The following is a 24628-nucleotide window of genomic DNA, read 5'->3' on the forward strand; positions in this document are numbered from 1 at the left end:
GGGGGTCCCCTCTCTAACAAAGATTCCCTGACCCAGCCCTCCCTGTGTGCGTTCATAGAAGTGAAAGTGTGGGCTGGCCTCTAGATGATGATATGTTGTTCTCCAGGAAAGGGTGGGGCTTTACAGGAGTGCTGATTGGTCTGAGCTGTCTTATTATGGGAGCAGTATTCCTAAATACACCATGACCCATCCGAGAATGCAGAAGGTGGTAACTTGACCCATAGTTTAGACGATGAGGATTTTGTATTAACCAAGCATAAGAGATCACTTGTTCTGGATAAACAGGAAGTTAGAGTGGAGATTGGGAAGGATGTCTCAATCGAGTTTTATGTAGACCAAATGGGGATTCTGACTCCTTGGCAGTCTAGGACTATGAGCCATTATGGAATATATCTGTGCAGGTCCCCGTGTAGTTCATGGACACAGGTCATAGCTCACACAGAGAGAGAGAGGGCTATATGAATCCACATACCCAGTATGGAAGGAGGTGGAGTATAGTGAAGGTGAGGGTTTTAAACTGCAATCCGGAGCGAGAGAAGTATTGCATAAAGGTAATGAAAGAGGATCTAGGGTTATGGTATGTTGGATTTGACCAGGTTTCGGTTGATACCGTAGTGCCATTCCGGGTAGAGGAGGTTAGGGCAGGTGATAGCTCTATAGTCAGCCAGAATACAAGCAGAGCCCCTGGCAAAACAGATACTGACAGCAGAGTCGTCCAGAGCCAAGGGCCAGTGCGGATAGTGCAGACGAAAGATCTTAAGGAAGTGATTGAGGTGGAAACGGGTTATGGGGATTCTAACCTATGGTTAGAATGGTTTCAGTATACAGCCAGATCAGTAGCGAAATAAGAATGTTATGCCTGCGCCACAGCAAAACCTCATTTTACAACCATTCCCTTTCCATTTGATGGAATTGATGCACCCAGGAGAGGGCAGGGAAGCCGGACAATGACAGTTGCATTGATCTGCATTATCTGTATCCCCATGTGCCCATTACATCCAGATTTCCCCCTTTCACAGTTACAGGAGGACATTATTATTGCATGGCTCAACACATCACACACGGATGGGACGTAGGGGAAGTAAGAACATAGAACATGCCATAGGACAGAGAATGTTACAACCGACAAGACAATGAGGGACCTGACTGGCAGATGAAAAGGCCTAGAGTTTGGAGGTATGAAGCTGTGGCCTAACCTGCCCACCAATTGGACCGGTAGTTGTGCACTAGTGCAGTTAGGCATGCCCTTCACCCTTACCTAGAGCCAGGTAGAAGAAGGAGTGCTCCGTCAGGATCTTTGGACAATAGAGTTTACATTGATAGCATTGGAGTTCCAAGGGGGTTACCTGATGAGTTCTGGATTGGAATCAAGCATCTTCTGGTGATAACAGCTGCAACTAGGTTGATGGGATGTCAGAATAGAATAGCCTTGGATATGTTTTTGGCTGAAAATGGTGGGGGGTGTATGAGGTTTTCATCCCCGATAACACAGCTCCAGACGAATCAGTGACCAAGGCCCTGGCAGAGAACTCTGGGGTAGATAATGCTCTAACAAATTGGTTTGATAGTGTGTTTGGGAAATGGAAAAATGTCATGATCACTGTGTTGTGGGCAACCTTCACCTGTGTGACTGTGTTAGTTTTGTGCGATGTTGCGTGAGAGGTCTGATTTCCAGGACTCTGGAGAAATCGATGACGCAACAGATGGTGAGATACGGACCGATTCCGAGCTCTGACCAGTGGATGGATGAATACATGTCCCCAGATCTAGTAGATGGACCCGGCTCCTTCACTTATGAGGAGCCTATGCTACATGAGACCATTTTTAATGTTTAGGTTTCTTCTTGTGTTGATGTTTAGACTGTTTTTTAATGATGATTATAACGAAAATCCTGACAAGAAGAGTTATGATTCTGATGTAGGCCTGGAACAGTCATTGTAAATACATATATTGGTTATTGTGTGGTTGATGTTGTGGTTGATTTTGATTTTGGATAACAATAGGCATTTCTAATAAAAATAGATGTGGGATTAATATTTAGTCAAAGTGTGGATTGTTATCTAATAAAAATATATGTGTGCTCGTGTGTATAATATTTAGTCAAAGTGTGGATTGTTATGAGATTTTTATGAATAATGACTAAATTATGTATACATTTAACGTAGAAATATAACTAACAGAATTTTATCCTGTCTGATGAAGAATGTTTGTCAATAAGAAAGAGGGACTGATAGTAGGCAAGGAACTGTGGCAGACAACTTGTGGCCAATGTGAAACTGATAACAGGGATGGAAGTCTCCACTTTGGGCTTGTAGTAGATTGTATAACAGGTGGCAGACAATGTATGAGAAGAAGACTTGTGAACTATGTTGCCATTGTATCTGAGAGGAGGAGGGACGTTTATGATGAAATGTGAGGTATATAGGCCAATGTACCGGAAATGATAAGCAGAGCTCTCTAAATAAACATTCCTGACAATTGTAGCCGGGCCTCCGCCTGATTCATTCCAACCAGTTTCCTACAAATTCTGGGTATCAGGCTGAGTAATCAATTCAATTGGGTTTATGAACACTGAGAACATAATTCTCGTGACACAGATGTGCCTTGTTAGACGTTCATTTGTGGAATTACTTTCCTTCTTAATTTATTTGAGCCAATCAGTTGTGTTGTGACAAGGTAGGGGTGGTATACAGAAGATAAAAGGTATTTGGTAAAAGACCAAGTCCATATTATGGCAAGAACAGCTCAAATAAGCAAAGAGAAACAACAGTCCATCATTACATTAACTTCTCTGCGCTACGGATCCCTTTTACGGGATCACTTTCCTAAACAACCGCTAGAATTGCAGGGCGCCAAATGCAAAAATATTACTAAAAATATTTATAATCATGCAATCACAAGTGAAATATACCACAACACAGCTTAGCTTGTTGTTAATCCACCTATCGTGTCAGATTTTGAAAATAAATTTTACAGCGAAAGAAATCCAAGCTTTTGTGAGTGTAGCTTTCAATGCTACAACAGCTAGCCCCAAATTAGCATGGTCACAAAGTCAGAAAAGCAATAAAATTAATCGCTTACCTTAGATAATCTTCGGATGTTTGCACTCACGAGACTCCCAGTTACACAAGAAATGTTGTTTTTGTTCGATAAATATTACTTTTATAACAAAAAAAACTCTATTTGGGTTGCGCATTATGTTGAGAAAACCAAAGCCGTGTTCCGTTCGACAAATTCCAAAAAGTATCCGTAATGGTCGTAGAAACATTTCAAATGTTTTTTATAATCAATCCTCAGCTTGTCATTAACAAACGTAATCGATAATATTTCAACCGGAGCATAACCTATTCTTTAAGAGACAAACGGAAAATGGAGAGCTCCTCTCTCGCACGCAGGAACTATTCGGAGGACACCTGACTCGTTTTGAAAAATCTCGTTCATTTTTCAAAATAAAAGCCTGAAACTATGTCTAAAGACTGGTCACTCACAGCCTGAGGAAGCCATTGGAAAAGGAATCTGGTTGATACCCCTTTAAATGGAAGAAAGACGGTCCAGGAAACACAGTTTTTATTTTTTAAATATCACCTCCGGGTTATATTTTCTCAGGTTTTTGTCTGCAGAATACGTTTTGTTATACTCACAGACAATATTTTGACAGTTTTGGAAACTTTGGAGTGTTTTCTATCCTAATCTGTAAATTATATGCATATTCTACGATCTGGGCCAGAGAAAATGTCTGTTTACCTTGGGAACGATATTTTAAGAAAATAAAAACATTCTGACCCCTAGCGTCAAGAGGTTTTAATTAAGACATGAAGGTCAGTCAATTCAGAAAATGTCAAGAACTTTGAAAGTTCCTTCAAGTGCAGTCGCAAAAACCATCAAGCGCTATGATGAAACTGGCTCTCATGAGGACCAACACAGGAAAGGAAGACCCAGAGTTACCTCTGCTGCAGAGGATAAGTTCAGAGTTACGAGACTCAGAGATTGTAGCCCAAATAAATGCTTCACAGAGGTCAAGTAACAGACACATCTCAACATCAACTGTTCAGAGGAGACTGTGTGAATCAGGCCTTCATTGTTGAATTGCTACAAAGAAACCAATAACAAAGGACACCAATGAGAAGAAGAGACTTGCTTGGGCCAAGAAACACGAGCAATAGACATTTGACCGGTGGAAATCTGTCCTTTGGTCAGATGAGTCCAAATGTGAGATTTCTGGTTCCAACCGCTGTGTCTTTGTGAGACGCAGAGTAGGTGAACGGATGATCTCTACATGGGTGGTTCCAACTGTGAAGTATGGAGGAGGAGGTGTGATGGTGCTTTGCTGGTGACACCGTCAGTGATTTATTTACAATTCAAGCCACACTTAACCAGCATGGCTAGCACAGCATTCTGCAGCGATACGCCATCCCATCTGGTTTAGTTGGACTGTCATTTGTTTTTCAACAGGACAATGACCCAACACACCTCCAGGCTGTGTAAGGGCTATTTCACCAAGAAGGGGAGTGATGGATTGCTGCATCAGATGACCTCACCTCCACAATCACCCGACCTCAACCCAATTGAGATGGTTTGGGATGAGTTGGACCGCAGAGTGAAGGAAAAACAGCCAACAAATGCTCAGCATATGTGGGAACTCCTTCAAGACTGTTGGAAAAGCATTCCAGGTGAACCTGGTTGACAGAATGCCAAGAGTATGCAAAGCTGTCATCAAAGCAAAGGGTGGCTACTTTGGAGAATCTCATTTAACACTTTTTTGGTTACTACATGATTCCATATGTGTTATTTCATAGTTTTGATGTCTTCACTATTATTCTACAATGTAGAACATAGTAAAAATAAAGACAAACCCTTGAATGAGTAGGTGTGTCCAAACGTTTGACTGGTACTTTATGAGAATCTGAATCAAATCCGCCCCGTCTCCAATGCAAGTCGTCTGCGGTCTCTCCCGGTGGACACAGTGCCCCCGCTCACGTGGAGGTAATTTGAGCAGACAGCAGTTAACTCGATCTGCCTGCCTGACTGACAGACAGCAACACTCTGGATTTACACGGAGACCGAGGAACTACACCGCACAAACAGCATAATAACTGATATTTGTCGTGTAAAAGAGTATAAATACTCACTGTTTTGAAGGCCTGTCGGTTTGTGGGTCGCCATGAGGGCCCTGGACTTGCTCCTGCTGTTATGTTGCTTGTGTGGCCTGTACGCGGTGGGAGGTAAGTGGGACTTCAGAAACAGAGTTGTGGAGACATGGTAACTCACGGTCGATGTAGTTTGAAAATACCTACTTATTTCAATTGTTGTCAAGTGTTGATGGGCCGGCTATTTTATGCGCGAATTTAGGGGAGTCCTGTCTTCAGAAACTCCCCAGGAGAAACCACCCCAGACCATATCAGTATGATTGAGTTTTATAATTAGGAGAGGTCCATAATGGTGTTTTTTAAATTATTTTTAAATTAATTTCTACAATAGTTTATTTTTTTTTACCACCCAGCTGTCTGTAGTTCGTTTGAGGGGAGGTGTGTGTGTGGCATCTGGCATCTATACAGAAGGACTCATTACTGCCTCTACTCTCAGCTATCTATCATTTCTGTACAGTTAAAAGGCCACTGAATAACAAGTGACAGTGGAATTTGTCGTGAGCTCACACAAAATCTGGTGTATACTTTTATTCCAAATAAGTTCTACTCACACATCCTACCTGATTTCGAGGCCTACATGGTGTAGCCTAAACGGGAGGTGCTAAACGTTTAACAACTGTCTGAGTCCCTCCCGGCTCCCCATCTGTCTGTCCCTTCCTGTGCTTGGCTAATGGAGGTGCCTGGTTGTGTGATGGCTGTAATTTGTCCCTGTCAGAGGCGGTCCTGCTGGGCAACTGGTTCGTAGGGCCACATGATGAATGCTGCTGCCTCCAAAGCTGGCCATTATAAATGCTGTGAAACCTTCAGAGGAAGAGGGGAAAACAGTAGTTATGCATGGAAGTGCTACCCTGCGTCAATATTGGACAGTTTGGCAGGGCTAAGGGTTGGACGCTTACAGGGCCACCGGGCTGGTTATACAGGGGTTTGCACTCTCACCAGACCTGGGTTCAATTCAGATTTGAAATCTTTTCAAATACTTCAGCTGCGCTTGATTGAGCTTGGCTGTTGCAATGGCAAGGATTTCAAATATTATTTATGTCTCTCTTTTTTGGTAGACAAAAAATGTGTAAGAATATTTCAGGGTAGTGAGGTGCAGAAGGTTAAGGATGCACCCTTCCACAACCTGCTTTATGCCAGGAGTGGCTGGTCCTGACGAGCCACCAAAGTATAGGCTTATATTCCAGCACAATCAATTAACCAATCCAGATACAATATAAGTCGGAAGTTTACATACACCTTAGCCCAATACATTTCAACTCAGTTTTTCACAATTCCTGACATTTAATCCAAGTAAAAATTCCCTGTCTTAGGTCAGTTAGGATCACCACTTCATTTTAAGAATGTGAAATGTCAGAATAATAGTAGAGCGAATGATAAATTACAGCTTTTATTTCTTTCATCACATTCCCAGTAGGTCAGAAGTTTACATACACACAATTAGTATTTGGTAGCATTGCCTTTAAATTGTTTAACTTGGGTCAAACGTTTCGGGTAGCCTTCCACAAGCTTCCCACAATTAGTTGGGTGAATTTTGGCCCATTCTTCCTGACAGAGCTGGTGTAACGGAGTCAGGTTTGTAGGCCTTTTCTATACGATTGAGGTCAGGATTTTGTGATGGCCGCTCCAATACCTTGACTTTGTTGTCCTTAAGCCATTTTGCCACAACTTTGGAAGTATGTTTGGGGTCATTGTCCATTTGGAAGACCAATTTGTTGATTATGGCCAAACAGTTCTATTTTTGTTTCAGACCAGAGGACATTTCTCCAAAAAGTACAATCTTTGTCCCCATGTGCAGTTGTAGTCTGGCTTTATGGCGGTTTTGGAGCAGTGGCTTCTTCCTTGCTGAGAGGCCTTTCAGGTTATGTCAATATTGGACTTGTTTTACTGTGGATATAGATACTTTTGTGCCTGTTTCCTCCAGCATCTTCACAAGGTCCTTTGCTGTTGTTCTGGGATTGATTTGTACTTTTTGCACCAAAGTACTTTCATCTCTAGGAGACAGAATGCGTCTTCTTCCTGAGCGGTATGACGGCTGCGTGGTCCCATGGTGTTTATACTTGCGTACTATTGTTGTACAGATAAAAGTGGTACCTTCAGACATTTGGAAATTGCTCCCAAAGATGAACCAGACCTGTGGATGTCTACAATTTTTTTTCTGAGGTCTTGGCTGATTTCTTTTGATTTTCCCATGATGTCAAGCAAAGAGGCACTGAGTTTGAAGGTAGGCCTTGAAATACACCTCCAATTGACTCAAATGATGTCAATTAGCCTATCAGAAGTTTCTAAAGCCATGACATCATTTTCTGGAATTTTACAAGCTGTTTAAAGGCACAGTCAACTTAGTGTATGTAATCTTCTGACCCACTGGAATTGTGATACAGTGAATTAATCTGTCTGTAAACAATTGTTGGAAAAAATGTCCTAACCGACTTGCCAAAACTATAGTTTAATAAGAAATTTGTGGAGTGGTTGAAACACGAGTTTTAATGACTCCAACCTAAATGTATGTAAGCTTCTGTCTTCAACTGTATATTACATTATAGCATTTTATGTTATCCTATGGTCCCATCCTCCCTCCCTCCCCCTTCAGGTGCGTCGGAGGGGGAGAAGCAGCTGATTAAAGACCTGTTCAATAACTACAACCTGAAGGTTCGCCCTGCGGCCTCACCTGGCGCCAAGGTGGTGGTCCGGATTGGCATGATCCTCTCCTCCTTCGTCAGCCTGGTAAGGGGTGCCGCAACACACACTCACACACACTCACACTCACACACAAACACCTAACCACTACGTTACTGGCTACATTCCATCAACATACCAGTGAACATGACACATCCAAAGTGTTACAGGAAGTGAATGAGTAAATGATAGGGCTATGTAGAGATCAGGTGATAGATAGAGGGAGAGTTACATGGTTCACCCCTCCCCCCCCCTTCTTCTTTCCTCTCTCTGCTAGGTCAGGACAGCTGTCTAGCTAGACCCCTCCCTCTCCCCCTCTCATCTCCTTTCCTCTCTCTGCTAGGTCAGGACAGCTGTCTAGCTAGCTGACATTCTTCTGCAGGTTTTAAATAGCAGCGCCTGGCCGGTCAGTTCTCTGTGCTCAGTGCAACTATATGCCCCTGGTCAGAGACAATCACTCCAACCCCATTCACTGCTGCTTTTCACCACAGATCTAAGATCAGATTACCCAACCGGCATTCTAATCATAATCATTAGGGGGATAAAAAAATATCTGACCTTGAATCAGTAGTTAGAGGTGACTTCTACGTACTGTACCACCAAACCCCAACAACTCACCCCTTTTATCCCCACTGTACCCCTGTTTCCAAACATTACCCCTCTCTGGTTTCAGGTATAGAGAGAGAAGGAGGGCAGACATCCACACTGTTCCCAGCTGTCTTGTAGTGGAGGGCCTTCCCATAATGCACCACGACCTTACTGTGTGCTCTTTCTCCCTAGAACATGAAAGCAGAAGAGATGAGCACAATCGTTATCATGAACCTGGTAAGTGTGTGTACAAACTGTACTCTTTCTCTCTCTCTCTCTCTTTAATGTTACTATTCAGTCTACCTTGACCCAGGCTCCAATTCAATAACTTTATTTGCGTGTAAAACATTTCTCTGTGCATCAGCAGAGCTTTATAAAGCTGAAATGTCAACACACACAACACCGCAATACAAATCACGCACCCAGTAAGAACACTTGAAATAATAATACACAGTTTATGCAAAATGAAAAACTTATGCAAATGTTATTGATATTATTCATGGCCAAATGCACTGCAATATTGTGCTCCCTATAGTTAATGACACGAGCTGTAAAATGTGAAATAAATTGATCAAATGATGAAGTGGTTAGATTTCAAATCAGAAAGTTATCCCCTCCGTCTCTCTCCGTTTCTCCCGCTCACATGCACCTTTTTCCAACCTCTTTTTCTATCTCTTGTCTTTCTCGTGGTGTTTCCGTCTGTTTTTAAATCATTGAAACTTAAACCCAACACCCAACGCACACACGGACAATTTGTCTGTCTGTCTGTCTCTGTCTGTCTCTGTCTGTCTCTGTCTGTCTCTGTCTGTCTCTGTCTGTCTGTCTGTCTGTCTGTCTGTCTGTCTGTCTGTCTGTCTGTCTGTTTGTCTGTCTGTCTGACACACACACACACACACACATCGCTGTGATATCAGGAGTGGACAGACCACCGTCTCTCCTGGAAACCTAAAGACAATGACGGGATCGAGGTGATGAGACTTCCTGCTGGGAAGGTCTGGCTGCCTGACATCGTCCTCATCAACAAGTAAGAACCTGTTATTCCTCCTGTGTAGCTCAGTTGGTAGAGCATTGCACTAGCAACAACAGGGACATGGGTTTGATTCCTGCTGGGGCCACCCATACAAAAGTCACTTTGGATAAAAGTCTATTTTAAATGGTATATATTGTTACCCGGGTGTCCATTTCAACTCAGGAAGTATAATGACGTTCCAATTCCATAATGAATAACAAAATGTTAGTGGTCTCAGTCATTTAGATACTAAAAAGCTAAGGGTTGTGTCCAAAAAGCTTTTTTGAGAATATTGGCTATTTTGATGGCTTCTGCTCCTGGCCATTATCATTCAACACCATGTCTTTTTAGTTCACTGCAATAGTTTTGGCAGAACCTGGATGGGTCAGCCAGGACAGCGTACACACACACACTCGCTCAGTCAGTGTGGAGGCTCCCATTAACTGTGCTGTAAATATCCCCTCTGCTCCGTTCATTCATCACTGCTTTATAGGCAATTAGGCAGCGCGGCTCCCCAATAACAGAGCCAGTGGCACCACACCGCTCAGACAACGCTCCAGCTGGGAACCCACTCACACAGAACCACACAGCACAGAGGAGTGGGGAGTGAAGCTGGACGCACATACAAGCAAGCACACACACACTCTCCAACACTTAGAAAAAAAGGTGCTATCTACGTAGAACCTAAAAACGTTCTTCGGCTGTCCCCATAGCAGAACCCTTTGAAGAGCCCTTTTTGGTTCCAGGTAGAACATTTTCGGTACCAGGTAGAAGTCCTTTGGGTTCCAAGTAGAACCGTTTCCACAGAGGGTTCTACCTGGAACCAAAAAGGGTTGTAACTGAAACCAAAAAGGGTTCTGCTATGGGGACAGCTAAAGAACCCTTTTGGAACCGTTTTTTTTACAAGAGTTTAGCTCCACCTGTTTGTGTGTGTGCTTGTGAGCTGGCAAGTGTGTGTACTCGTCTCTCTGTGTGTGTGAGAGAGAGGGTGATCAATGTTTCTCATATTACCTCTGAAAACAGGGAGAGGGTTTTAGAGGGACCCTAGCCATAAGGACGAGCTTTCAATAGCCTATTGCCAAGCCTATAAAACCATGCCGTGTAGACTGCAGTACTGCGTGCTCAATCTGCCTCTCTAATTGTGGTGACGTCTCTGTTGTATCTTGCATTATGAGTTTAATAGGAACTGTAAGCTTATTTCTTACAGCCCTTTAGACAGGATACTTAATCTACAGTGAGAATGGTATTTTTCTGTCTCTTTGTCTCATTCTCTGTCGCTCTCTCTGCACCCCCACCCCCTCTCTCTCTCTGCAGTAATGATGGTGTGTTTGATGTGGCCCTCCATGTTGCTGTCCAGGCCTATAGTAGTGGGAGGGTGACTTGGTCTCCCCCTGCCCTCTTCTGCAGTTCCTGTGGGGTCAAGGTGACACACACATGCACACACATGGATGTACACACACACCGATTGCAGGTGCGCATACATTCATACATGGATGCGAAGACACACACACACACACACCAATGTTTCCTTAAAGATGTGTAGCAGGCCTCCCGAGTGGCGCAGTGGTCTAAGGCGCTGCAGTGCTAGCTGTGCCACTAGAGATCCTGGTTCGAGTCCAGGCCCATGAGTCCAGGCCCATGAGTCCAGGCCCATGAGTCCAGGCCCATGAGTCCAGGCCCATGAGTCCAGGCCCATGAGTCCAGGCCCATGAGTCCAGGCCCATGGGGCGGCGCACAATTGGCCCAGCGTCGTCCGGGTTAGGGGAGGGTTTGGCCGGCGTGGATGCCCTTGTCCCATCGCGCACTAGCGACTCCTGTGGCGGGCCGGGCGCAGTGCACGCTGACACAGTCGCCAGGTGTACAGTGTTTCCTCCTTTCTTCCTGGTGCGTCTGGCTTCCGGGTTAAGCGGGCATTGTGTCAAGAAGCAGTGCGGCTTGGCTGGGTTGTGTGTCGGAGGACGCACGGCTCTCGACCTTCGCCCCCCCAGATGCAGCAATGGGACAAGACTGTAACTACCAAATTGGATATCATGAAGTTGGGGAGAAAAAGGGATAAAAATTGTGTAGCAGTGGTGTGTCTCCCCCCCATTATTATATAGAAGGACTGAGAAACAATTTTTTTTTAAAGGACATTTAAAATATGATTTTCACCTCCAGAAATGATTAATTGTTAAAATAATTTGAACATATTGGACCATGCATTTATCCTATGCAGGGTCCATATTATCAGGTATAAGCATTATCACCTGTAGCCCAACTGATGCAGCATAGTGGCTATAAATGAATAGGCTGAAGCATGGGGTTGCCCATCTGCATTTACCCTATTGGGCTAATCATTAGCTCGATCCCAAATTTGATCCTTTAACTAGTTAGCATCCTATTGATTAATTTTATGTCCCAAAAAATTTGCATAAGCACAGTGGATATAATATAGTCCTACCTGTTAGGGTAACTTGGGGTAACCACCACCTGGGTAAAACATGCCTGTACTTCTCACAGAAACCACTTGTCACCCCACCCCCCCAACACTTTCCCTGCTTGCCACTAGTCTTGCCCAAAAACAAGCGTATCCTGAACAATTATCTTGAGGTGGGGTGGCGTTTTACCCCAAGTTACCCTACAATTGACCCGTGTTATACAATATTATACTCTTCCATATGCAATTGCATAGCAGTATGGTGCTTAACTATGCCGCTGTTTAAAATGGTGCAATTCGTGCATATTTAGGAGTTGAGAAATAAATCAAGTAGGAATGGAAAGCTGGGATCCTCTTTTTTTTAACAAAGGCATTAAAACTGGAAGAATGTTTTGTGCATTGACTGCTTGTCAGAATGCATGTTTCCCTCCCGATGGCACTTGAATGCACCTGGAGAGGAATATTTCTGCTGCGTAGAGCAACCAACAACATGCCGACTAGGTAAATAGATCTATTCTGAGGTTGTCTGAATTTTCTATTCATTACTCGTTTTGTTTGCAGAGGGAAAGTAAATATGGATTGTTCTAGCATCTTCAAAGTGCGCCTCGGCAGAAACATTTTCTTCTTTCATGTTCCATATTTTGGGGTCGTGTCGGCAATGATTTTTGACGTGGCGCAGCGCCACAGCTAAGTGACTGCAGCGGAAACACTGACACACTGAATGCAGGTGCGCACACATTCACACATGTGCGCGGAGACACGCATGCATATAAACACACACGCTTGTTGTGGTTACTTTTACCCTCTCTGTGTGTCCTCTCTTTTTGTCATAACACGGTCATGGCTAGAAGGGATCCTTTTGTCAAATTAACCTCAAGTTTAATTTTTCTAACCTTAACCTAATTCTCCTACCCTGCCACGTAAATGATCCTAACCTGCTGCCTAAGTTATCCGAACCTGCTACGAAAAGTCACATCTGACGTTAATTTGACAAAGCTGGATCCCTTCGAGCCGTGACCCTAACATCCTCTCTTTCCTGTTGCATGTGTCCAGGTGACCTACTTCCCATTTGACTGGCAGAACTGCACCATGGTGTTCAAGTCTTACACCTACGACTCATCAGAGGTGGACCTGCAGTACGCTCTGGATGACCAGGGCAAAGAGATCAAAGAGATCCAATATGACGGAGGCTTCAGTGGTGAGGACACGAGAGGACGCACGCTCGCACAAACGTGCAACTACTCCAGCTGCACTTAGATGGAGTTGTCCTGCTGGCACAATGGAAACAATCAAATGTGTGTGTTGAAAGGACACAAATACTGTTTGAACCCAGGGCTAGAGAAGAGATTAGAACAATGATGATTAGAATAATCTACTTTGCTGTGTATGTTCACTGAAAAAGACTTTGGTTTGGTTACGTTTTCATTATGTTACCAAACACCCACTGTCCCCAGAGAGTGGGGAATGGTACATCCGCCACCAGCCCAGCAGGAAGAATGAGATCCGTGAGGACCTGTATGAAGACATCACCTTCTACCTGATCATCGAGAGGAAGCCTCTCTACTATGTCTTCAACATCATCATCCCCTGTATCCTCCTCACCTGCATAGCCATCTTCAACTTCTACCTGCCGCCCGACGCTGGTGAGATAGCACAGATCTAGGATCAGTGTAATAATAATGGATTTATGTACCAGAGCGCTCACCACACATAGGCACAGATCTAAGATCAGTTTAGCCTCATCGACCCTAATCATAACCCTAACCTTGGCGCTGGTGAGGCACAGATTCAGGATCAGTTTAGCCTCCTTTAATACTAACCTTAACTATTAGGAGTGTAATGCAAGACAGACATTAGGTGCAACTACTTCTAATATAGCAGAGAGAACAGTGTGTTATAGAATGAGTGAAATTAATACATTTAAGGAGTATGTGGATGTCTATGTTGATATTGCCCTCTTCATCATGATATGCATCCTAAAACAGGATTGCCGGTACTTAATAGTAGGTTGAACAGATTCATGTATTTATATACTGTTCATTTATAGAACCATATAGATCGGTAATACATGTTTTAAAAATAGCCTGCTGTTGTAGTATGGTCCAACTGAAGCTCAGTTGGTAGAGCATGGTGCTTGTAGCGCCAGGGTAGTGGGACCACCCATAAGTAAAATGTATGCATGTGTAACAGTATAACTTTAGACCGTCCCCTCGCCCCGACCCGGGCGCGAACCAGGGACCCTCTGCACACATCAACAACAGTCACCCACGAAGCGTCGTTACCCATCGCTCCACAAAAGCCACGGCCCTTGCAGAGCAAAGGGAACCACTACTTCAAGGTCTCAGAGCAATTGACGTCACCGATTGAAAGGCTATCAGCGCGCACCACCGCTAACTAGCTAGCCATTTCACATCCGTTACACTCACCCCCCTTTCCGTAGCAACCAGTGATCCGGTTCAACAGCATCAATTTTACAGTATAACTTTATGGCGTCCCCTTGCCCCGACCCGGGCGCAAACCAGGGACCCTCTGCACACATCAACAACAGTCACACACGAAGCATCGTTTCCCATCGCTCCACAAAGGCCGCGGCCCTTGCAGAGCAAGGGGAACCACTACTTCAAGGTCTCAGAGCAAGTGACGTCACCGATTGAAAGGCTATTAGCGCGCACCACCGCTAACTAGATAGCCATTTCACATCTGTTACACATGCATGACTGTAGGTTGCTTTGGATAAAAGTGTCTGCTAAATCAAATCAAGTTCAAGTTTATTTGTCACGTACGTCGAATACAACAGGTGTTACAGTGAAATGCTTACTTACAAGTCCTAACCAACAGTGCAATTTTTAAGTAAAAAATGGGTATTAGGTAAACAATAGATAAGTAAAGAAATAAAATAAAAAACGGTGAAAATAACAGTAACGAGGCTATATACAGGTGGTACCGGTACAGAGTCATTGTGCAGGGGCACCGGTTAGTCGGGCTAATTGAGATATGGACATGTAGGTATAGTTAAAGTGACTATGCATAGATGATAAACAGAGAGTAGCAGCAGTGTAAAACAGGGGTTGGGGGGGGGGACACAATGCAAATAGTCCGGGTAGCCATTTGATTACCTGTTCAGGAGTCTTATGGCTTAGGGGTAAAAGCTGTTGCGAAGCCTTTTGGTCCTAGACTTGGCGCTCCGGTACCACTTGCCAAGTGGTAGCAGAGAGAACAGTCTATGACTGGGGTAGCTGGGGTCTTTGACCATTTTTAGGGCCTTCCTCTGACACCGCCTGGTATAGAGGTCCTGGATGGCAGGGAGCTTGGCACCAGTGATATACTGGGCCGTACGCACTACCCTCTGTAGTGCCTTGCGGTCGGAGGCTGAGCAGTTGCCGTACCAGGCAGTGATGCAACCAGTCAGAATGCGCTGGATTTTGCAGCTGTAAAACCTTTTTGAGGATCTGAGGACCCATGCCAAATCTTTTCAGTTTCCTGAGGGGGAATAGGTTTTGTCGTGCCCTCTTCACTGTCTTGGTGTGTTTGGACCATTCTAGTTTGTTGGCGATGTGAACACCAAGGAACTTGAAGCTCTCAACCTGCTCCACTACAGCCCCGTCGATGAGAATGGGGGCGTGCTCAGCCTTCCTTTTTCTGGGGTCCACAGTCATCTCCTTTGTCTTGATCACGTTGAGGGAGAGGTTGTTATTCTGGCACCGCCCAGCCAGGCCTCTGACCTCCTCCCTAATAGGCTGTCTCGTCGTTGTCAGTGTTCAGGCCTACCACTGTTGTCGTCTGCAAACTTAGAGGCTCCAGTGTTGAGGATCAGCGTGGCAGATGTGTTGCTACCTACCCTCACCACCTGGGGCATCATCTGTGGATCTGTTTGAGCGGTATGCAAATTGGAATGGGTCTAGGGTTTCTGGGATAATGGTGTTGATGTGAGCCATTACCAGCATTTCAAAGCACTTCATGGCTACGGACATGAGTGCTACGGGTCTGGCATACTTAAGCAATAAGCTACGAGGGGATGTGGTATATGGCCAATATACCACGGCTAAGGGCTTCTCTTGCGCACAACGCGGAGTGCCTGGACACAGACCTTAGCCGTGGTACATTGGCCACATATCACAAACCCCGAGTTGCCTTATTGCTATTATAAACTGGTTACCAACATAATTAGAGCAGTAAAAATAAATGTTTTGTCATACCCATGGTATACAGTCTGATATATCACATCTGTAAACCAATCAGCATTCAGTGCTTGATCCACCCAGTTTATAATGTATATTATGGCACAGTGGAAGACAAGGCTAACTATCACAGAGTCTCTCATTGTGCAGAAATTGTGTGTTTTTCCTATGACCTTCGTCTTCCTACACATACACAGCCTCTCATGGGTGACCACGAGCACAGAATGTTCCTTCAGGCTCCAAGACACACGCAAGCACACACACACACACACACACACACACACACACACACACACACACACTTCAACACTAAAAAAGCTTGTTAAAACCCACCTACCTGTGAACATGTTTCTCTTTATGGACCCAAGGCTTCTGTAGGAGGGGAGTTAGAGAGAGAGGGGGGGGGGGGGGTGTTATTTGGCTACACTGTGACAGCACTGTAGCGTAGCAGCACAACACACAGACAGTACAAGGACACATTTAAACCCGGGTCCCTGGGGCTCTGTATGTAAAGACAGTCTCTTTCTCTCGGTCTCTGTTCAGCTCTGTGCTTCTCTATGCCCCCCCCCCCCTCCTCAAGGTCTCATACACACATGCATGTGTACTCCCTGTTTGCAGAGATGACAAAGGCCACAAACCCACTCCTTAAAACCTGTTTGGGATAGGGGGTGGTATTTTCACATCAGGATGAAAAGCGTGCCCAAAGTAAACTACCCGCTACTCAGGCCCAGAAGCTAGGATATGCATATAATTGGTAGATTTGGATAGAAAACACTATAACGTTTCTAAAACTGTTAAAATTATGTCTGAGTATAACATAACTTATTTGGCAGGCGAAACCCCGAGGACAAACCATCCAGGAATTATAATTTTTTTGAGGTCACTCTTTTCAATGGGTTTTCTATGTGGATCTAGATTTAAGGCACTTGCTTGCAGTTCCTATCGCTTCCACTGGATGTCAATAGTCTTTAGAAATTGGTTGATGTTTTTCCTTTGAGAAATTAAGAAGTAGGGCTGTTCAGAACGAGGGTCGAGTGTAGTGTACTGTTTGTTAGGGGCGCGCGACCTGAAAGCTCGCTCCACTTTGTTTTTATCCGCTATTGAACAGTTTATCCCGTCTTAACCTGTCTGGCACCGGGGTTCCGCTAGCGGAACTCCTCCCACATTCCACTGAAAAGGCAGAGCGTGAAATTCAAAAAATATTTTTGAGAAATATTTAACTTTCACACATTAACAAGTCCAATACAGCAAATGAAAGATACACATCTTGTGAATCCAGTCAACATGTCCGATTTTTAAAATGTTTTACAGCGAAAACACCACATATATTTATGTTAGCTCACCACCAAATACAAAAAAGGACAGACATTTTTCACAGCACAGGTAGCATGCACAAAGCCAACCTAACTAACCAAGAACCAACCAAACTAAACAAGAAACAACTTCATAAGATGACAGTCTTATAACATGTTATATAATAAATCTATGTTTTGTTCGAAAAATTTGCATATTTGAGGTATAAATCAGTTTTACATTGCAGCTACCATCACAGCTACCGTTAGAAATAGCACCGAAGCAGCCAGAGTAATTACAGACACCAACGTCAAATACCTAAATACTCATCATAAAACATTTCTGAAAAATCGATGGTGTACAGCAAATTAAAGACAAACATCTTGTGAATCCAGCCAATATTTCCGATAAAAAAAAAAAAAATGTTTTACAGCGAAAACACAATATAGCATTATATTAGCTTACTACAATAGCCTACCACACTACCGCATTCATTCATCAAGGCACGTTAGCGATAGCAATAGGCACGTTAGCGATAGCGAATAAACCAGCAAAAGATATTAATTTTCACTAACGTTCATAAACCTTCATCAGATGACAGTCCTATAACATCAGGTTATACATACACTTATGTTTTGTTCGAAAATGTGCATATTTAGAGCTGAAATCAGTGGTTATACATTGTGCTAACTTCTTATGGCTGCAAGGGGCAGTATTGAGTAGCCAGTTAAATCGTGCCCATTTCAAACGGCCTCGTACTCAATTCTTGCTCGTACAATATGCATATTATTATTACTATTGGATAGAAAACACTCTCTAGTTTCTAAAACCGTTTGAATTATTTCTCTGAGTGAAACAGAACTCATTCTGCAGCACTTTTCCTGACCAGGAAGTGGAACGTCTGAAATCGATGCTCTGTTCTTCTTCATGCCTATACATGGGCACAAGACCTATTAGTATACATACACGTCATACACCTTCCTCTGGGTGTCAAGAAGGCTGTGAGAGAAGAAATGAGGTGATTATCTCGATCTGGGATGGAATAAATCCTCTTGGAATGACGTGTACCCCAGTTCCGGTACTCTGAAGAACGCGATTTGGACAGTGGGGTTGCCTTTTGTTTTGCTGACGTTATAGGCGACTATTATTTCCGGCTTTGATTTTATTTGATACATGTCACCATATCATCGTAAAGTATGTTTTTTCAATATAGTTTCATCAGATTATTGAAATTTCTTCGGGAGTTTTGCCGTGTTCCGTTCTCTTCCGTTTGTTTACATGGAGAGATCCGTGCAACCCGGCTAGCGCGCTTGCTAAATGGAGAGAGAAAGTTGCCATTCTGAATCCAAACAACGACTCATCTGGACAAAGGACACCTTGTTCAACATTCTGATGAAAGATCAGCAAAAGTAAGACCCAATTTATGATGTTATTTCATATCTGTCGTAGTCGCCGGCGCCCAAGTGTTTCTGGCTATTGTGCTAAGCTAATATAACGCAACATTTTGTTTTCGCTGTAAAACACTTAATAAATCGGAAATATTGTCTGGCATCACAAGATGCCTGTCTTTCATTTGCTGTACACTATGTATTTTTCAGAAATGTTTTATGATGAGTAATTAGGTATTTGACGTTGGTGTCTGTAAATATTATGGCTGCTTTCGGTGCAATTTCTGAATGTAGCTGCAATGTAAACTATGATTTATACCTGAAATATGCACATTTTTCGAAAAAAACATATGCTATACAATAAATATGTTATCAGACTGTCATCTGATGAGGTTGTTTCTTGGTTAGTGGCTATTTATATCTTTATTTGGCCGAATTTGTGATAGCTACTGATGGAGTCAAAAACTGATGGAGTAAGAAAAGTGGTGTCTTTTGCTAACGTGGTTAGCTAATAGATTTATATATTTTGTCTTCCCTGTAAAACATTTAAAAAATCGGACATGTTGGCTGGATTCACGAGATGTGAATTTCATATGCTGTATTGGACTTGTTAATGTGTGAAAGTTAAATATTTTAAAAAAATATCTTTTGAATTTCGCACCCTGCACTTGAAGTGGCTGTTGTCATAAGTGTACCGACGTCGGGCTTGCACGCCAAACAGGCTAACGTAGCTACTTTTTCCCAGAATGTGCGGATATTTTTATGACACTCAACTATTCTGACCAAATAACTATTCATAAACGTTACTAGAAAATACATGTTGTATAGGAAATGATAGATACACTAGTTCTTAATGCAATCGCCGTGTTAAAATTCTAAAAATAACTTCATTACGACATCCAGCTTAGTTATAGCGAGAGCGTGCCCAAAATCTGGGCGCAAACTACTATTTCACATGTTCGACAGATATATGAAATAGCATCATAAAATGGGTCCTACTTTTGATGATCTTCCATCAGAATGTTGTACAAGGGGTCCTTTGTCCAGAACAATCGTTGTTTGGTTTTAGAATGTCCTCTTCTCCAGTCAATTAGCACGGAAAGCTAGCAAAGTAGCGCGAAGCGCTCCTTCCTGAACAAAGGCACACAACGCAACACGCCTAACGTCCCGAATAAATTTCAATAATCTAATAAAACTATATTGAAAAAACATACTTTACGATGATATTGTCACATTTATCAAATAAAATCAAAGCCGGAGATATTAGTTGTCTATAACGACAGCTTTTCAGAAGGCAATACCAGGTCCCTTCTCGCGCGCTCCAGAAAACAGGAAACTGGTGACACGTCATGCCAAGAGCTTTTATTCGACCCCAGATCAAGTTATACACTCCATTTCTTCTCTCACTGCCTGTCGACATCTAGTGGAAGACGTATGAAGTGCATGTATACTAATAAATATCAAGGACATTTATAGGCAGGCCCTAGAACAGAGCATCGATTTCAGATTTTCCACTTCCTGTCAGGAAGTTTGCTGCAAAATGAGTTCTGTTTTACTCACAGATATAATTCAAACGGTTTTAGAAACTAGAGAGTGTTTTCTATCCAATAGTAATAATAATATGCATATTGTACGAGCAAGAATTGAGTACGAGGCCGTTTAAATTGGGCACGATTTTCCCCCAAAGTGAAAACAGCGCCCTCTGTCCTCAACAGGTTAAATTGTATTGATTATTTACGTTAAAAAATACCTAAAGTTGTATTAGGAAAGTTGTTTGGATCAAGATTACAGGTAACTTATTAGATATTTTGTAGTCATGTTGCGCGAGTTGGAACCAGTGTTTTTCTGGATCAAACGCGCCAAATAAATGGACATTTTGGATATATAACGACGGAATTAATCGAACAAAAGGACCATTTTGTGATGTTTATGGGACATATTGGAGTGGCAACAAAATAAGATATTCAAAGGTAAGGCATGAATTATATCGTTATTTCTGAGTTTCGTATCGCGCCTGGTGGGTTGAAATATGAATGTCATGTGTTTGTTTGGTGGGGTGCTATCCTCAGATAATCGCATGGTTTGCTTTCGCCAAAAAGCCTTTTTGAAATCTGACACGTTGGCTGGATTAACAACAAGTGTAGCTTTAATTTGGTGTATTGCATGTGTGATTTCATGAAAGTTTAATATTTATAGTAATTTAATTTTGAATTTGGCGCTCTGCCATTTCACTGGATGTTGTCAAATCGATCCCGTTAACGGGATTTGATGCCTAAGTAGTTTTAAATGGCAGCCAACCGTTGACGCTGTTGATATCCTATGGCGGGTCGTGATTCCTTGAAGTTAACAGAAAAAGTGTTATGGTCCCTGCTCCGTGATGGCAGCCTCCCGAAATCAACACTCGCCATTCCAAAATATACAGTTGAAGTCGGAAGTTTACATACACCTTAGCCAAATACATTTAAACTCAGTTTTTCACAATTCCTGACATTGAATCAGAGTAAAAATTCCCTGTCTTAGGTCAGTTAGGATCACCACTTTATTTTAAGAATGTGATATGTCAGAATAATAGTAGAGCGAATTATTAATTTGAGCTTTATTTCTTTCATCACATTCTCAGTGGGTCAGAAGTTTACATACACGCAATTAGTATTTTGTAGCATTGCCTATAAATTGTTTAACTTGGGTCAAACGAGTCGGGTAGCCTTCTACAAGCTTCCCACAATAAGTTGGGTGAATTTTGGCCCAATCCTCCTGACAGAGCTTGTGTAACTGAGTCAGGTTTGTAGGCCTTGTTGCTCGCACACACTTTTTCAGTTCTGCCCACACATTTTCTATAGGATTGAGGTCAGGGCTTTGTGATGGCCACTCCAATACCTTGACTTTGTTGTCCTTAAGCCATTTTGCCACAACTTTGGAAGTATGCTTGGGATCATTGTCCATTTGGAAGACCCATTTGCGACCAAGCTTTAACTTCCTGACTGATGTCTTGAGATGTTGCTTCAATATATCCACATACTTTTCCTCCCTCATGATGCAATCTATTTTGTGAAGTGCACCAGTCCCTCCTGCAGCAAAGCACCCCCACAACATGATGCTGTCACCCCCGTGCTTCACAGTTGGGATGGTGTTCTTCGGCTTGCAAGCCTCACCCTTTTTCATCCAAACATAACAATGGTCATTATGGCCAAACAGTTCTATTTTTGTTACATCAGACCAGAGGAGATTTCTCCAAAAAGTACGATCTCTGTCCCCATGTGCAGTTGCAAAACGTAGTCTGGCTTTGTTATGGCGGTTTTGGAGCAGTGGCTTCTTCCTTGCTGAGCGGCCTTTCAGGTTATGTCGATATAGGACTCGTTTTACTGTGGATATAGATACTTTGTACCTGTTTCCTCCAGCATCTTCACAAGGTGCTGTTGTTCTGGGATTGATTTGCACTTTTCGCACCAAAGTACATTCATCTCTAGGGGACAGAACGCGTCTCCTTCCTGAGCGGTATGATGGCTGCGTGGTCCTATGGTGTTTATACTTGCGTACTGTTGTTTGTACAGATGAACGTGGTACCTTCAGGCGTTTGGAAATTGCTCCCAAGGATGAACCAGACTTGTGGGATGTCTACACATTTCTTGGCTGATTTTTATTGATTTTCCCATGATGTCAAGCAAAGAGGCACTGAGTTTGAAGGTAGGCCTTGAAATACATCCACAGGTACACCTCCAAGTAACTCAAATGATGTCAATTAGCCTATCAGAAGCTTCTTGAGCCATGACATAGTTTTCTGGAATTTTACAAGCTGTTTAAAGGCACAGTCAACTTAGTGTATGTAAACTTCTGACCCACTGGATTTGTGATACAGTGAATTATAAGTGAAATAATCTGTCTGTAAACAATTGTTGGAAAAATTACTTGTCATGCACAAAGTAGATGTCCTAACTGACTTGCCCAAACTATAGTTTGTTAACAAGAAATTTGTGCAGTGGTTGAAAAACAAGTTTTAATGACTCCAACCTAAGTGTATGTAAACTTCCGACTTCAACTGTAGATATAAGCCTTATACAAGTTCTCATCTAACCAATCATGTATAGGTTATTAAGTTTCCGTGTGGCTTTTGAATAGTGTTAGTTTAAACGTTTGCCCCCTGTTCTATCGATTTCAGCGTGATATCCATGGAAGGGATTCATAAAAAAAGGATCGCGTTACACTTATGGTGTTGGCGACCCACTTGAATCAAAATGCAACTCTTCAAAATGTAGCTAGCCGTCTTCCACAAAGTGTCCTCTAACCAGTGATGTACACATTATTCCCAGATTCTGTGTGGGTTTTTGAGCTGTGTTAGTTTTATCAGGATGTGGAACTTCCTCTCCCCTCTTGCGTTATTGATTTCAACTTAATCAATGAGTGATTGACAAAACAGTGTTGCACTTCTCTTTCTGTTTTGGTGACCCCAGTATTGGTGACCCTACTGTTTTGGTGACCCTACGTTCCATAATGTAGCTGACTGGACTGTGTTCGGCAGGTAGTCCTCTAACCACTGATGTAAAAAATATATCCAGTTTCCATGTGATTTTTGAGTTGGTTTCAATCGATGAGTGATTTATTGCCACTTGTCAAAGCAACAAGGTTTTTGGTGCGTATGCAGTTTACAAGGTTCTCGTTTAAAAAAAAAAAAATACAAGTAATATGATTACTATTGTTGCACATGTGTGTGTAGATTGTACATTTTATGTTGAGATTTTCAATATATCACAAACTGTTTCTGCATATTGGTTATTGATTTTTGACACTTTAAAACTGTGTTTTGACATTGGGATTTTTATCAATATGTCTTGTCAACAGGAAGCGGTGACGGCAATATTTTTCCACATACGTTTTAGGAATATAAATGGAACTTTCAACATAAATTTCAAAATGGTTTTGTACTTAATCAGGTAAAAACTGCTGAATGAGTCCAAAAATGTGCTGCAATTGATTTGATTTTGATGATATGCTATTTTAGGGCTCCCTGCCTCCACCAGAAAGGGAACGCGAGATGAATCCCCCCCCCCCATTACAAGTCATTAGCTGATGGATTACATAATGGGCCAGCTACTGTTAACACACAGAATCAATCCCTTTGTCTTCTCCCTTCCTCTCACTAACTACACACACACAAGCTCAGTAGGCCAGACTAAGGACATGTTACAAATGATTAAAGGGGGATAATTCCTCTGTTAATAACCTATTAGGCTCTATAAATCCGCTCTGCACCGCATTAACCTGACCACGGGACTCACGCTGGGTGTCCTCTGTGTTGGTAGCAACTGGGGAGGGGAGGAGGGTGGAGGAGATGGGGTGTGTGCGGGGGAAAGTGTGTGTGTGTGTGTATCCATATCTAAATTGTATAATATCAATTCTGTATAATGTCAATGTGTATATATAGATCTCTCGCTCGTGTGTGTGTGTGTCATCTCTAACCTATGTGTATAATATCTGTTCTGTATGTTGTTCATCTATTTATCTCTGTCTGTCCTCCTTTCTCTCTCCAGGTGAGAAGATGGGTCTGTCCATCAACGTTCTGCTCACCCTGACTGTGTTCCTGCTGCTGCTAGCTGACAAGGTCCCCGAGACCTCCCTGGGTGTCCCCATCATCGTCAACTACCTCATGTTCACCATGATCCTGGTCACCGTCTCAGTCATCCTCAGTGTGGTGGTCCTCAACCTGCACCACCGGTCCCCTTCCACACACCACATGCCCATGTGGGTCCGCAAGGTGAGACTGGGCAGCCCTGTTGCAAGACCCCCCCCCCCCCCCCCCCCAAAAAAATGCCTTCCTCTCTCCCTTCCTTTCCTCATAGAAACCGATACGATGAAAACGCAAAAAAAATATTTATGATGGTTGGAGGAGGAATGCAGAAGAAAACGATAGAAGAAGAAAACATTTGTAAAGGGAGTCT

General features: G+C 42.9%; 1 protein-coding gene across 1 annotated transcript in view; it reads left to right on the top strand.

Moving 5' to 3' along the window:
- Nucleotides 1-5161: 5161 nt before the first annotated feature.
- chrnb1 (cholinergic receptor, nicotinic, beta 1 (muscle)) overlaps nt 5162-24628 on the top strand; it is a 28820-nt gene continuing 9353 nt past the window's right edge. Inside the window, exons 1-8 of the mRNA XM_038995757.1 lie at nt 5162-5222; nt 7738-7871; nt 8604-8648; nt 9326-9435; nt 10735-10843; nt 12890-13034; nt 13291-13479; nt 24221-24444. Of these exons, the coding sequence (XP_038851685.1) occupies nt 5162-5222; nt 7738-7871; nt 8604-8648; nt 9326-9435; nt 10735-10843; nt 12890-13034; nt 13291-13479; nt 24221-24444 (1017 nt within the window). The remainder of the gene's footprint in view (nt 5223-7737; nt 7872-8603; nt 8649-9325; nt 9436-10734; nt 10844-12889; nt 13035-13290; nt 13480-24220; nt 24445-24628) is intronic.

This window comes from Salvelinus namaycush, chromosome 6 (assembly GCF_016432855.1).
Source record: "Salvelinus namaycush isolate Seneca chromosome 6, SaNama_1.0, whole genome shotgun sequence".
NCBI classification, from domain to species: Eukaryota; Metazoa; Chordata; class Actinopteri; order Salmoniformes; family Salmonidae; genus Salvelinus; species Salvelinus namaycush.